The 14,883-nt window shown below is 43.3% G+C and overlaps 1 protein-coding gene across 2 annotated transcripts; it reads right to left on the bottom strand.

Moving 5' to 3' along the window:
• Nucleotides 1-187: 187 nt before the first annotated feature.
• poc5 (POC5 centriolar protein homolog (Chlamydomonas)) lies at nt 188-14,718 on the bottom strand. Of its 2 annotated transcripts, none has more exons than XM_014170788.2 (13): nt 14,581-14,718; nt 13,081-13,164; nt 8,354-8,507; nt 7,458-7,565; nt 7,044-7,246; nt 6,138-6,314; nt 5,860-5,964; nt 4,985-5,164; nt 3,689-3,860; nt 2,062-2,198; nt 1,590-1,667; nt 1,096-1,278; nt 188-952 (listed from the first exon to the last, which is right to left on the bottom strand). In XM_014170788.2, exons 1-13 carry the CDS (start codon nt 14,641-14,643, stop codon nt 818-820), a joined length of 1,779 nt encoding a protein of 592 aa, XP_014026263.2. In that variant the 5' UTR covers nt 14,644-14,718; the 3' UTR covers nt 188-817. The 2 variants fall into 2 exon arrangements, with proteins under 2 accessions (XP_014026263.2, XP_014026264.1); XM_014170789.2 differs by lacking the exon at nt 14,581-14,718 and adding an exon at nt 13,849-14,016.
• Nucleotides 14,719-14,883: the final 165 nt, after the last annotated feature.

The raw sequence follows: 14,883 nt of genomic DNA, 5'->3' as shown, positions 1-14,883 counted from the left end.
AAAGAAATAAAAGCTGAAATAAATCATTCTCTCTACTATTATTCTGACATTTCACATTCTTAAAATAAAGTGGTGATCCAAACTGACCTAAGACAGGGAATTTTTACTAGGATTAAATGTCAGGAATTGTGAAAAACTGAGTTCAAATGTATTTGTGTATGTAAACTTCCAACTTCAACTGTACATCTAATTAGTGAATGGTTTATTATTCTGAGAATATTTGCAATTCATGTTTTATTCATGTTCAAGCAATTTACCGTAAAAGTTTATAGTGCAGATTTTGACCAAAACATGAACATATGGCCTTGATACAGTCCTGAAAACTTGACCACAAGTGTTGTTCTCAACACATCATCAACGCAATATTATTTCAAATATTCGATTTCACACAACAGTCAAGAGACTGACTTTCCATCATTTAAAAACAACAAATAAAAAAACTGAAAAAATACAAAAACAGTTCAGTCATTCACAATAAGAAGTAAAACTAGTGAAAGCCATTATCCAAATACTCTGAAAGGAAAAGGTGGTTCCATCAGTCACCATTCTACCTTCCATTCCAGAGTGTTGTCAGGTTTATTGATTGCATTTGAAAAATTATTTTCTGTAATCCTAAACTTTCAGGTCCTTCATAGTTCTCTCATAGTAATGAAAGTGTGTGTGTGTGTGTGTGTTACATATGTATAGAATATTTGGGAATATTCAATTGTGCACATGTATCACCTTGACCAAGTCATGTACGGGAAGACTACTTGTATTTGCATAAAAGGTAGTAGTATTTTCCTATGTGAACCATAGGTGATATTGTTGTGTGTGTTTACTCAACCACTTTAATAGTGTGTACGTGGTAGGCTGAGTGTGTTCTGGAGGAACTCTTGCTGCTGAAGGGCCCCTGGCCCTGCTGAGAGGAGGAGCGGGGGAACTTAGCTGCGGTGGCCTGACCCACCGTGAGCTAGGAGAGAGAAAGAGAGCGATAAGTGAGACAGGTTGAGGTCTGTTCAGCGAAGGTGTGTGTTTCTACAGATCATAAATCAACTTGTTGTCTGGTGATTTTGGTTCATCGTAAAATAGACATGCTTGGTGATGATGGTGTACCTGTGTGACGGGGTGATGGCGCTCCACGATGACAGAGCTCATGGGAGGAGCCACACCCATGACTTGGAGGTTGCTGGGAGCGCGGACGGAGCTGGGAGCGCGGAGGTCGGCGCGTGCCGTGATACGAGCGGTCACGGTTTTGGAGGCTTTCTGTTGACCCGATGTGATCACCCGTGTACTGACCTGATACAAATTATGATCATTAAGGAACAGTCAACAAATACGTGTGACCTTTCGCTTTGTTTGATAAATGGTGAGGAAAAGGTCACAGTAACCAGAGACAGTGGCTGACACCTTTTTCTCAAACACTTCCCATCGTGGATTTCAGATTGGTTGAAACTCCCTCTAGCCAATGATTACACCAATCCAATGGAGTGATTGTAGATCCATGACAGGAAGTGTGCAAGTGCACACTTTAGGAGCGATGTCCTGATTCTCTACATGGCCCTGAGAAGCTCCCAGTGCCATAGACCATCATCAATGATAGTACTAACCTGTCTGTGGGAGCTTGCAGTGCCCCCTGGTGGTAGGGTGCTGTGGACCACCGTGGTGGAAGGGACATTGGAACCCACCTGACGGAGAGAGGGAGAGAGTGAGTGGGCAGATATTAAGAGTGCAGGTAGAAGCCCATACACAGGAAAGGAGATGAAGAAATTAGACAAACTGATGCCCTGTAAATACAACAGGTCTATCCAATGTGTGTTTGAGGAGTCAGCAGTCATAAACCATTATTTCGAGACAGGCTGTGACTGAACATTGTGTAGTGGCAATTATGAAATACTGTTAGTGAGAAAATGTTTAGTCTTGAGAAAGAATAAATACAACTGCAGCAAATGATATGACAATATGATGTTTAATGATGGCGGAATCTGATCCATAGTAGTAGTGATTGCCATTGCATTTATGGACTGTAACCAGGGTGGGTGTGTGTGTGCGAGCATGTGTGTGTGCGTGTCAGCGTCTCACTGTCTCCTCTGCGTCACTCTGGGACGGTGGTACAGGGGGGTCAAAGTGGACCGGGCTGAACCGAGTGGAGGAGGCAGGCCTTTGCTGGAGATGGGCCAATGAGCCGGTGCCAGGATCATCCCGAGGGGGCGGAGCATCTGTGGAGGGAAGACCAATAAGAGCAGTCATATAATCATCTGTACACAGGCTTAAGTCCTGAAGGCAGACCTGCTTCATGACTGGACATGTGAAGGCTGATAATCAAATAAGCCCAGTATAATCAAATCTGACCAACATAAATCACATTCTGTAATTTGCAGACAGTGGCCCTGTCAATTATAAAACAAGAGAAATTACTGTATGACATTCCAGATTAGTCTGATAAGAAAATTTGAATTAGATTTACCCCCCCCCCCCCCCCAAAAAAAAATGACAAAACTCAAATCAGACACAGATAAATGTATGTGTTGAAACAGAAACTAGAACCACTTTTGAAGTTCAAGCTGAATCCATAAAATCTCATACATGCATTTAGGGACAACGACCGCCACAAGGTTACAACCTGCACCACGCAGTCAGCATTTCCAAAGATTTACCATCATCACGCAAGGAGCCAAAGTGTCAAAAACAGCAGACTGCAGAACCAGTGTCTGTGTTTCAGGGTAACAGAGCCTAGGCAAAAGATTGATCATTTGTAACGGGGCTCAATTTGGTGAATTGAAAGAACATTTTTGGGGGGTTATCAACCAAAATCTGTTTTCTGTTCGATATACAGATGTTCTATTTAGTTTATTATGCCTGTTCTTTGGAATTTATACAATTGATGACAAACTCCACATTGAACACTGTGTGCTGATGAATTATGTCCCAGACATCTGTTTGATGAGTAGGCCTAGGCTTAATGATTCTAATGAAAATACCCTCTTGGTCTTTATCAAACTAATGATTTTGCATATTTTCAATGTGGAACCTGTCTATGCTTAGGGAGGGGGGTTATAGCCTAGGCTAACCAATTCTAAATGGCACTAGCAGTTCGCAAAGTAGCCTCAGCGGAAAATAGACAGGACGCAATTATATTCACATAATTATTCCAAAACTGCAGCTCGTTGTTGGAACACATATTTTCCTAATTCAATCAACCAGTCCATTTTTAATTTGTGATAACATGTCGTCACTCGGAAAGGAATGCAGCTTGTGTATCCCATCAGTTGGATATGTTTCTGTGGTCATTTATTTCTGTAGGCCTAACGGGTGCTTGTGTGTGTGCACGGAGCACCTGTGTGTAGAGGGAGTGGTGGAATGCATTTGAGTGAAGGAGACACAGAGGAGAAAGTGAATTTAGGGAGAAGACTGTTTGATGCTTGGCTTGGCATTTGCCCCGCATATGCACATGTACAAATGGAACACTAGAATCCAAAACATTTGGGACAACATTTCACTTGCCCGTTCTGGCAGCCACAAGGCACATTCCACTAAGTAGTTTCACAGCACCTGAAACGTTTTGACGTCCGTTCGAGTACTAGATTACTCATGCCCATTCCTAGTATAATATACTTCTTTGAACAATCTGTTCTATGAATGAAAGTGTCGGGAACAGAGGGGTTTCGTGACAGAGCCGTGTGTGTGTGTGTGTGTGTGTGTTACTAACCGTGCAGGTCGTGCTCCGCTCGTCCCTCTCCAGTGTGGAACATGCTGAGAGCCTCCATGTTGAGGGCACACACGCCCCTCATAAAGGCCTTCTTCATGGCCTCCTCATAACGCTCCCTCTCGGAGTGCAGCCTCTGGATCTCAGCCTGGGCAGCATCCAGCGCTGCCACGTGCTACACAGAGGGAGAGGAAGGAGAGACAGGGAAGGAGAGAGAAGAAAGGGGGGGGGTGAAAGAGAGAGAGGAGGGGGAGAAGGAGAGAGAGGGATTCATTAATGTATCATCATCATTGTTAACTGTACTGTAATTAAAATGCAAAGGTCACATTGGGGAAAACAGAAATAAGAGGACTGGCTAGATTGTAACTGAGGAATGAGGTTGAAGGGAAGCTTGCTTCACTTCCCTAACTCTGAACTGAACACCTACTCCATGCTGCAATTCCTCTCTCTGAAATAACATCTCTCTCTTTCCCTCTCTCCCTCTGTAATAACCCTCCCTCCCAGGCTGTGTTCTGTTCTAGCTCTAGTCTTTCTCTGCACGTCTACAGTACTGACATTCCTCTCTTCCACTCCAAAACCCTTCTCTTTACCCCCTACCTTCACTTTTTGCTAGGCCTGTAAGCCTTTATTTACTACACTGTCTCAACACCACAGGAGGTTGGTGGCACCTTAATTGGGGAGGACAGGCTCGTGGTAATGACTGGAATGGTATCAAATACATCAAAACACTTGGGTTTCCATGTGTTTGATGCCATTCAATTCGCTCCGGTGCCGTCCTCCCCTCAGCAGCCTCCACACGTCTCTCTCTCTCTCTCTCTCTCTCTCTCTCTCTCTCTCTCTTTCACTGGGCTTTAACTGCAGCCTCCATCAACCAGGCTCACTCACTGCTATAGTGCAGCAATTATACATCAACATTATTCAAATCTCTTCCCACAGCCCGACTTACAGAAAAAACGTCAAAAAGGTATATTTTCCATTTAAAAAGCTGAACGGTGTCAGGCCTGCAGAACTATGCAGTATGGTGAATGACACTATTTCTGTAAGACCTTGGTTATTCAGTTTCTCGGATGTGCAGTAAGTGTAGTTAGCTACTGTTCTGTGCTCATGTGAAACGGTCTTCTTCTTTTACTACAGAACACCGTTTCAGAGTGCCGGAACCAGAGATCATATGTAATTCTATGGTTGGAACTGTATAGGCCTACTCTATGTAGGTGTTTGTGTGTGTGTGTGTGTGTGTGTGTGTGTGTGTGTGTGTGTGTGTGTGTGTGTGTGTGTGAGTAGTGTGCAGCTCCTCCCTACCTCTGCCATCTTGTCCTCATAGTCAGCTGACAGGCGCACACAGACCTCCTCAGCCCGGGCACGGCACGCCTTCTCCACCTTCTCCTTCCAGCTCCCCTCAACCAGGTTGTGCCAGCCTGCCCACACCTTCCTCTTCAGCTGCAGACGGTAGTGCTGCTCTGCCAGCCGGGCACTGTGGGCCTGGAGAGAGAGAGAGAGGGAGGGGACACGGTGGACAGCAGGACAGACAAGGGACAGGAGGAGGAATGTTGAGGAAGACTCTGCTACACACAGGAATCAAACCGTCACAGGAAAGAACTTGGGATTTTCTACACTTCAGATATTTAGTGAAAAACGAGGTATTAAATACTGTCACATGGACGCAAATATCACTTATTTAACCCATGAATATCAGTGGAAAATCTAAGTGTGAAAACGTAATGTATGCATGTTCAATGTGATGTGACATGGTAATGCATAAAAAAAAAACATTTTATCAACCAATTGCAAATGTTATCATCCTAACTGAATTTCAGTCAGCGAAAGCAACACAGAAAGATATGATTAGTACATTAAATTAAACACGAATGTTACTGTCATGACTCTCCAACAAAGCTGTCATCAGATAACATCCATTATCACGAGCCCGTTAATCATGCAGATTCAGGATTTGCATAACCCTGCTGGAGTACTGTCAGCGCTTAAAATGTACAGTTCACCAAGGATGTTATGACATTCATTTCACAGAATAGACATGTGCAACTCATTCCTTGGTTAAAGGGGTGAACTGTCATTTCAAAAACAGACATTAAGATGCAGTGTCCCGTACCCACTGCTCCCCATCTCAACCACACCCTAGCCCTCTGAGGGAGTCCCCTCACCCCCCTGTCTCTCACCTGCTCCCTGGCTTCGCTGTGCTGCAGTCTCCAGTGGGTAAAGGTCCTCATCAGCTCCAGTCTCTCCCTCTGTCTGTCCACAGCCTGGCTCAGGTTCACTATCACCTACAAGCAAAACAACACAAGTCACACACACACACGACGCCTCACACACTCAATTCATCATAACACACCAACACCGTTGAAGAGAACTGTATGACTTGTCTTTACATAGACCCTACCAGTAGTGGGTGTGTGGTGGGGAGGTGTGTGTGGTATGATATGTGTAGACTGCGCACCTCGTCCTTCCTCTGGTTGGAGGTCTCGTAGGTGTGGAGCAGTTCCTTCAGGCTGTCCATCTCTGCAGTGAGGCCTGCTATACAGGCAGCATGCTTCTCCCTCTCCTTCCTCACCTCCAGCTTGTGCTGCTCCATGAAGGCCAGCTTCCACTTCCTGAGCTCCATCAGCACGTTGGCCTGGGGTGGAGAGACAGGGATGGTTTAACAAAGAAACATCGCAGTCCCCTTCAACGGCACAATGCAGATACTGAGTCACAAATGACAAACCAACAATCAGATGAGGACTTCCTGATCATTTAGGAAACACGTCACTGAAAGGGACATGACATCTGATAAGTGGATATTGGTCAAATCCGTCATGATCGAAACATCGTAACAGGCCCACACTGTGGTTACTAAAGTCAGATTTGGAATTATTTGGCTGTTTTTCACTGCATAACATTTAGAAGTAGTCCCTTTTCAGGTTTAGAAGTGACTTCTAAATGCTAACTCCCGTTCGTATAAGCGGGTAGCATAGCTAGCATAAAGAAATCAGTGGTGGTAATCAAGTGTTTTTAAACTGTAATGCAGTTGATTGGTGACGATGACATGAACATATTATTGGGTTTGACATCCATACAAGCATTATACTCCGATTTCTACCTCAACATAGTGTGAAATATACATATAAACAATAGCCTAAATGTACGCTAATTTTGCTGGGGGGCAATGAGGAGATTCGGGATCTTCCCCTCCCCATGCGTTTCCATTGTTTTGGTCGAGTACCACTGGCATTTTTACCGCATCTACCAGACCAACAGAACACAACCCTAGAACACAGCCTCATAAGGATCTATTCTCGCCGAGCTAAAACAGAAATCGCCAGACATTGAATAGACAGACAATAAAGAGGCAGGGCAGGCTAACCTTGAGCTTGTCGCTCCAGGTGTCCAGGATGTTCTCCATCTTGTTCAGGTTCTCGTCAGAGATAAACATCTCTGTCACCACGGTGACCAGGGGGTCTGGACTGCCGTGTCTGGAGCTCTCAGACGGCGTCGGCAGTCTGTCTGAGTGTCTGTCTGAGTGTCTGTCTGAGACAACAGATGACCTGCCGGCCATCTCTTCATTACCTGGAGGTCAAGAGACTGGGTTGATTTTCTGCACACAAACCTGATAAAAGAACCACAGTGGTCCCAAATAATGTTTGATGCTCTGGGAGCACCAAAATAGTATAGTATAATTGTATATATCCCATGCCTGTTCAGTCTCATGGTCTTTATAATCATGTTTTTTATTGGACTAACTATAGTTATAAAGCATCTGTTGGCTGTGTGTATTTACCCTCAAAGGTGTGTGAGTGTGCCCTGGGCTCCACCGTAAAAGGGGAGGCCCGTGCTGACCTCACTCCCCTGCTAGAGCGTCTCCCATCGTCAGCTTCAGAAACTGAGCCTGAGAGGCAGAGAGAGCCGGAGAGAGAAACAGTGATAGAGAAACAGAGAGTGTGTGTGACGGTAAGAATACTAAGTAAGAAAACTCTGGCTCTTCATCCAGGAATGCATTTATGGCAATATCTTAATTAAACCCTGCAGTGAGAAGGAGAAAAAAGGCTGTACTCTAAAGAGCAGTTTGGGCAGGATGCCAGCATATCATTACCAATCAGGCACACAAAATCCTGCCTGCTTTTTACATCCCAGTACACTCCTCCATGACAGTTTAAGCTCTACAACTGAGGGTGCCGTGGTCTGGAGAAAAGACTGATAGACTGGGTGTAAGCTGCGTGTAAGCTTGCTTGTGGCAGGGAACAGAGAATGAATGTTTCTTCTGATATGAAATAGAGTACCTCAGACACCTACACACCTGTAATGTACGGTCTGATATCATTCTCAGTTATATGATTAACTAGTGGTGTCAATGCGTCTTAGTCTGTGTTTTAAGACAGATCTTGCCTATCACCAAGCAGTTCATCTCTCCATGTCAAGTTTTTGGGTACTTGTGAAATACACGTGGAACATTCAACAGCTTGTTGGGCTTGGTGGTTCGAGTCTGTCTGTGCCCGGGTTAAAAGACAGCGACAGAGAGAGGAGCATTTCTTAACAGAAAGACCCAAAGCAGGAGAGAAGCCAAATCCTTTATGACAGTGGATCGTTTGAAGGGAGCAATGTGGAGGGCCTCAAGCTGTGTGTCTGTCAGAACGGCTTAGTGTAACGAGTGTGTGGGTGAGCAGCGGCCCACTGTACCTGCTGAGCGACGGGACCTCGCGTCGTCATTTCCACGGGAACTCCGTCCATCCGCAGACAGTTGAGAGGCGCTCAGAAGCTGCAGTTGAGCGGCGGGCTGCGGGTCATACTTAGGAGTGACCACTGCGTAGCGGAGAAGTTCTTCATATTCATCCTGTCCATCATATGAGAAGAGACATTGAAACGGGGCGGCAGGTAGCCTAGTGGTTAGAGCGTTGGGCCAGTAACCAAAAGGTTGCTGGATCGAATCTCCGAGCTGACAAGGTAAAAAACAAATCTGTCGTTCTGCCCCTGAAGAAGGCAGTTAACCCAGGGGGGGGCCATCATTGTAAATAAGAATTTGTTCTTAACTGACTTGCCTAGTAAAAATTTTTATAAATGTGTGAATAAAGTTCTGCTTGCTGCGTAGATAGTTTGTCACTAGTTACCACAGCCACAAAGCTCCCACCCTCATTAGACCATGAAGCTGCCTGAGAAACTGGCCCATTCAACATCACCAGTTGTCATCAATAGGCAGCACTATGGTGAGAAACATCTCGGTTCCCAAGGCAAAAACCCTGTGCTACCCACGAGTACAGGACATCACAAGGCTGCTTCCGACAGTTCTACGACAGATGCTGGGAGCTGACACTGTTGTAGTCCATGTGGGGTCAAACGATGTCAGGAAGGCTAGCTCGGAACGTTTGAAAATTGATTTTAAAGAACTGATTTTAGCATTAAAAGACTCCAAAAAAATGGCCAATCATTTCAGCTCCAGTTGTTCCGCGAGTGTGAAAGATTCAGCAGACTACTGGCATTACACATCTGGCTAAAAGACTACTGTAGCTCTGCTGGAGTCACTTGTATCGATAACTTTGATACCTTCTGGAAACAGAAGATACTCTACAGGAATGACGATCCATCCAAATCATCTTGGCTCCTGGACTCTGTCCACGCATTTCAAGGCTGCGTTGAATCAATGACTGGTAAATGATCCAGGACCAGCTCAGTTCATCCCTACCATTGTGACAATGAGTTGTCATAATGCTGCATCAAATGTACATGATCCTAGGGGCGTTGGCAAACACAATGTAAGTAACTTAATTTATGTGCCCCTAATGGCCTTTCTAGGGAGTTTTTCCTAGCCACCGTGCTTCTACACCTGCATTGCTTGCTGTTTGGGGGTTTAGGCTGGGTTTCTGTACAGCACTTTGAGATATCAGCTGATGTAAGAAGGGCTTTATAAATACATTTGATTTGATAATTGCACCGAATACTTCTGTTTATCCTACAGCTATCGTATGCAGTAATCATGAGCCTATGAACCAGAGTTACACTGTTAGCACTGAGGCGGTGTGCAATAGAAGGAAGACCACATTGTGCAGGTCACCCTGCACTATCAGCTCCAATGTAAATAACATGAGTAAGTCTACTTCTGATAAGCTTCCCAGTAAAGCATTAAAAACAATCAAGCAACCCAGAAAACCGCTAAAAATAGCTCATATTAACATATGTAGCCTAAGAAACAAGGTCTATGAAGTCAATAACTTGCTTGTAACAGATGACATTCATATTCTGACTATCTCTAAAACTCACTTAGATGATACCTTTGATGATACAGTGGTAGCAATACATGGTTATAACATCTACCGAAAAGACAGAAATGCCAACGGGGGGCGATGTTGCGGTCTATATTCATAACCACATTCCTATAAAGCTTAGAGATGATATAATGTTAAGTACTGTTGAAGTAATAGGTTAATCTGCCTCACCTAAAGCCCATTCTTGTGGGAAGCTGCTATAGCCCACCAAGTGCTAACAGTCAGTATCTGGATAATATGGGTGAAATGCTTGATAATGTACGTGATATCAACAGAGAAGTATATTTTCTGGGTGATTTAAATATTTACTGGCTATCATCAAGCTGCCCACTCAAGAAAAAACTGCAAACTGTAACCAGTGCCTGCAACCTGGTTCAGGTTATCAGTCAACCTACCAGGGTAGTTACAAACAGCACAGCAATTAAATCATGTACATGTATTGATCACATTGTGGGGCGGCATTGTGGGGCGGCAGTGGTTGGAGCGTTGGGCTAGTAACCGAAAGGTTGCAAGTTCGAATCCCCGAGCTGACAAGGTACAAATCTGTCATTCTGCCCCTGAACAAGGCAGTTAACCCACTGTTCCTAGGCCGTCATTGAAAATAAGAATTTGTTCTTAACTGACTTGCCTAGTTAAATAAAGATAAAAAATAAAATAAAAACATCTTTACTAATGCTGCAGAAATGTGCTTTAAAGCAGTATCCAAATCCATAGGATGTAGTGATCACAATATAATAGCCATATCTAGGAAAACCAAAGTTCCAAAGGCTGGGCCTAATATAGTGTATAAGAGGTCATACAATAAGTTTTGTAGTGATTCATGTGTTGATGATGTAAAGAATATTTGCTGGTCTATGGTGTGTAATGAGGAGCAACCAGACGCTGTACTTGACACATTAATGAAATTGCTCATTCCAGTTACTAATAAGCACGCACCCATTAGGAAATTCACTGTAAAAACTGTTAAATCCCCTTGGATTAATGAGGAATTTAAAAACGTTATGATTGCGAGGGATGAGGCAAAAGGTATGGCAAATAAGTCTGGCAGCCCAACTGATTGGAAATCGTATTGAAAATTAAGAAATCATGTGACTAAACTAAATAAAAATAAACTATACTATGAAACAAAGACAAATTAGATAAAGAATGATAGTAAAAAGCTTTGGGGCAACTTATATGAAATTATGGGGGAAAAAAGCCAACTCGGCTCCATCATTCATTGAATCAGATGGCTCATTCATCACAAAGCCAACTGATATTGCCAACTACTTTAATGACTTTTTCATTGGCAAGATTAGCAAACTTAGGGATGACATGCCAGCAACAAACGCTGACACTACACATCCAAGTATATCGGACCAAATTATGAAAAACAAGAATTGTACTTTTGAATCCCGTAAAGTCAGTGTGGAAAAATGTGAAAAATGTTTTGTTGTCTATCAACAATGACAAGCCACCGGGGTCTGGCAATCTGGATGGAAAATTACTGAGGATAATAGCAGACGATATTGCCACTCCCATTTGCCACATCTTCAATTTAAGCCTACTAGAAAGTGTGTGCCCTCAGGCCTGGAGGGAAGCTAAAGTCTTTCCGCTACCCAAGAATAGTAAAGCCCCCTTTACTGGCTCAAATAGCCGACCAATCAGCCTGTTACCAACTCTTAGCAAAACTTCTGGAAAAAAATGGTGTTTGACCAGATACAATGCTATTTCACAGTAAACAAATTGACAACAGACTTTCAGCACACTTATAGGGAAGGACACTCAACAAGCACAGCACTTACACAATGACTGATGATTGGCTGAGAGAAATTGATGATAAAATGATTGTGGGGGCTGTCTTGTTAGACTTCAGTGCAGCTTTTGACATTATCGATCATAGTCTGCTGCTGGAAAAACGTATGTTATGGCTTTACACCCCGTGCTCTAATGTGGATAAAGAGTTACTTGTCTAACAGAACACAGGGGGTGTTCTTTAATGGAAGCCTTTCAAACATAATCCAGGTAGAATCAGGAATTCCCCAGGGTAGCTATTTAGGCCCCTTGCTTTTTACATTTTTTACTAACGACATGCCACTGACTTTGAGTAAAGCTAAAGTGCCTATGTATGCGGATGACTCAACACTATACATGTCAGCTACTACAATGACTGAAATGACTGCAACACTTAACAAAGAGTTGCAGTTAGTTTCAGAGTGGGTGGCAAGGAATACGTTAGCCCTAAATATTTCTAAAACAAAAAGCATTGTATATGGGACAAAACATTCACTAAACCCTAAACACCAAGTAAATCTTGTATTAAATCATGTGGAAATTGTGCAAGAGAGATTGACTTCATCACTACTTGTATTTATGAGATGTATTGACATGTTGAATGCACCGAGCTGTCTGTCTGAACTACTGGCACACAGCTCAGACACCCATGCATACCCCACAAGACATGCCACAAGAGGTCTCTTCACAGTCCCCAAGTCCAGAACAGACTATGGGAGGCGCACAGTACTACATAGAGCCATGACTACATGGAACTCTATTCCACATCAAGTAACTGATGCAACCAGTAAAATTAGATTTAAAAAATCAGATAAAAAAAAACACTGTATGGAACAGCGGGGACTGTGGAGCAACACAAACATAGGCACAGACACATGCATACACACACGATAACATACACACTATACACACACGTACACATGGATTTAGTACTGTGGATATGTGGTGGCGGTGGATTAGGGGCCTGAGGGCACACAGTGTGTTGTGAAATCTATGAATGTATTGTAATGTTTTTAAAATTGTATAAACTGCCTTAATTCTGCTGGACCCCAGGAAGAGCAGCAGCTAATGGGGATCCATAATAAATGGCTGAACTCCACATTTCTACAATTTCTTCTTAAAATCTGATTTTGAACCTAACCTTATCCCTTACCATAACCACACTGCTTAATTTATGTCTAACCATAACCTTAAATTAAGACCAAAAAGCTCATTTTAGTTTCCATGGATTTTTACGATATTGACTTTGTGGCTGTGGTAACTTCAATTGCAACCTCATCAAAACAGTCGACTGATGAGTTTTTAAACATGAAGAATTGTATTTCTCTTTATGAACACATCTCCATAAATCTGTAAAAGGAAGTGCTTTATTACCTGCAGCTCAGAGGAGACCGAGCTGCCCTGATCTGAGTCCCCTGGCAGAACTGGACTGCTCGGATCCCCTTCATCTGAGGACATCTGAGGAAAGATACATCAAAATGCAACTGGTTGTTTTAACAGGAAAGGCACTTGGACTGGTCTTCAGCTGATGCATTCAGATAGCCTGATTTCAAATACTACATAGCTCATTGAGATGTAAAACAACTACATAACTGTTGTACTATATTCAAATATTCCGCCTAGAAGAAGAACCAACATATACGTAACAACGGTTAGGGTAGTATCGCGAGGACAGCCTCCAAATCTCGTTTGGTGATTGGCAGGGTCCATTCGGAATCCTTGTTGGGAAGTCCTTACCCGTTGAAATTTAAATGCTTACAGTACGGTTTATGGTTAGGGTAAGGCACAGTTTCCCAAACTCCCGGGGCGAGTTTTGGTTTTTTCCCTAGCTATCCTTGGGACGGCCCTAACGTTACCCAATTGAAGTTGACATTTTAAATGGTTAAGGTTAGATAAGGTTTACGGTAGGGACGTCCCTAGGATCCCAGATAGCACAGACCATGTTCATTTTGATCAACATCATTTAGGCTAGCTAGCTGGCGTTAATTTAGCTCACGTTAACCAGTATCAGTTCGCTAATTTAGCTAGTGTAGTAAACATAGCTAGCTAGCAATAGCAAACGTGCGCGTCCACACACACACGATGCAGCTTTGGAACGAATTTGTCTCATTTATATCACGTCCACATTTGAAAAAGTGTTACCTTAGTGCTTCGGAGTATCTCGAACTGCCTTCGTCTTGCGTTTGTTTTGTCTTATCAACTTGTTGATCTTGACAGTTTCAAATCGCTCGGTTTGTGTTTCAAACGGGCTAATTTTACAACAATGCGGGATTAGATTGGTTACTGAGTCGAAGGTCCCTACTAAACGACTTTTGATTGGGCAGCGCGTTTCTCTGGTAACAGTAAACGGAAACAACGTTGAACTCGGTGTCTAAAATGATGGCCATGTACTTTTGCGTGTCATGTTGTAACAATTGGATTTAACTAGATAACTAAATAGCTAGTTGTAGTAGCGCCATACGTTTACAATACTAGCCAGCTGTATCGAGACAGACTATTTGATGACTTTTCAATGGATTTTACTCCATATTATCTGCCTAAATTAATCTCCTGTGAGATTTGGAGACATGCTTTAACGCGTTAGCTTGCTAGTTGCTGGTATTATTCACTGATCAGAGGTAGGCTACTGTAATATTTAACTCCAGCTAGTAAACATATTGTACTGTAACGTTAGCTGCGTTGCCAGTTTAAATTGATCTGTCAATGCTCCTTTCTCATTTGGCATTAAAAAGGGCAAGTTCACCTTGTGTGTGTGTCCATTCTTCTTTGATAGCATATCGCAGTGGTGGCAGCAGCACTGGTTACTACTGGTTTAGTAGCCTGCAGACCATTGCCTTGGTTAATGCATTAATTAAAACAATCAGTCCCACTTACCTGTCTGAAGTAGGTGTATGTCTTTGGTGAATACCACCACCCTGAGAACCTGCCTGTTGACATTGTTGTGCCTGTCAGTCGGGAAACTACTGACACATAGCTAGGTTCACCTGTACAAACGAAGACAGAAATGCCTTTGAGGTCATAAACCTCATGCTTAATAGCATTAAGCCCCATATGTTGCAGAGGCCTGGCAGACTGGAATGGAGGCGGGATAGACTCAAGACAGCAGAACATATGGTCCCTCTTGGCCATGGCAGAAGTCTGTTACTCTTGGACTAGGACCTCCTTACCACCTGGATG

This window comes from Salmo salar, chromosome ssa24, assembly GCF_905237065.1.
Source record: "Salmo salar chromosome ssa24, Ssal_v3.1, whole genome shotgun sequence".
In the NCBI taxonomy this organism is placed as follows: Eukaryota; Metazoa; Chordata; class Actinopteri; order Salmoniformes; family Salmonidae; genus Salmo; species Salmo salar.
This window is presented reverse-complemented; position numbering and strand designations above follow the sequence as displayed.

Bases quoted from the DNA above. Each gene is read 5' to 3' on its own strand.
- poc5 (XM_014170788.2), bottom strand. From the start codon at position 14,643: ATGTCAACAGGCAGGTTCTCAGGGTGGTGGTATTCACCAAAGACATAC. The intron at 6,315-7,043 runs GTTAGCCTGCCC...TCTCCACCCCAG, and splicing joins CCTGGAGCGACAAGCTCAAG to GCCAACGTGCTGATGGAGCT. The intron at 1,668-2,061 runs GTGAGACGCTGA...TCTCTCCGTCAG, and splicing joins AGAGTGACGCAGAGGAGACA to GTGGGTTCCAATGTCCCTTC.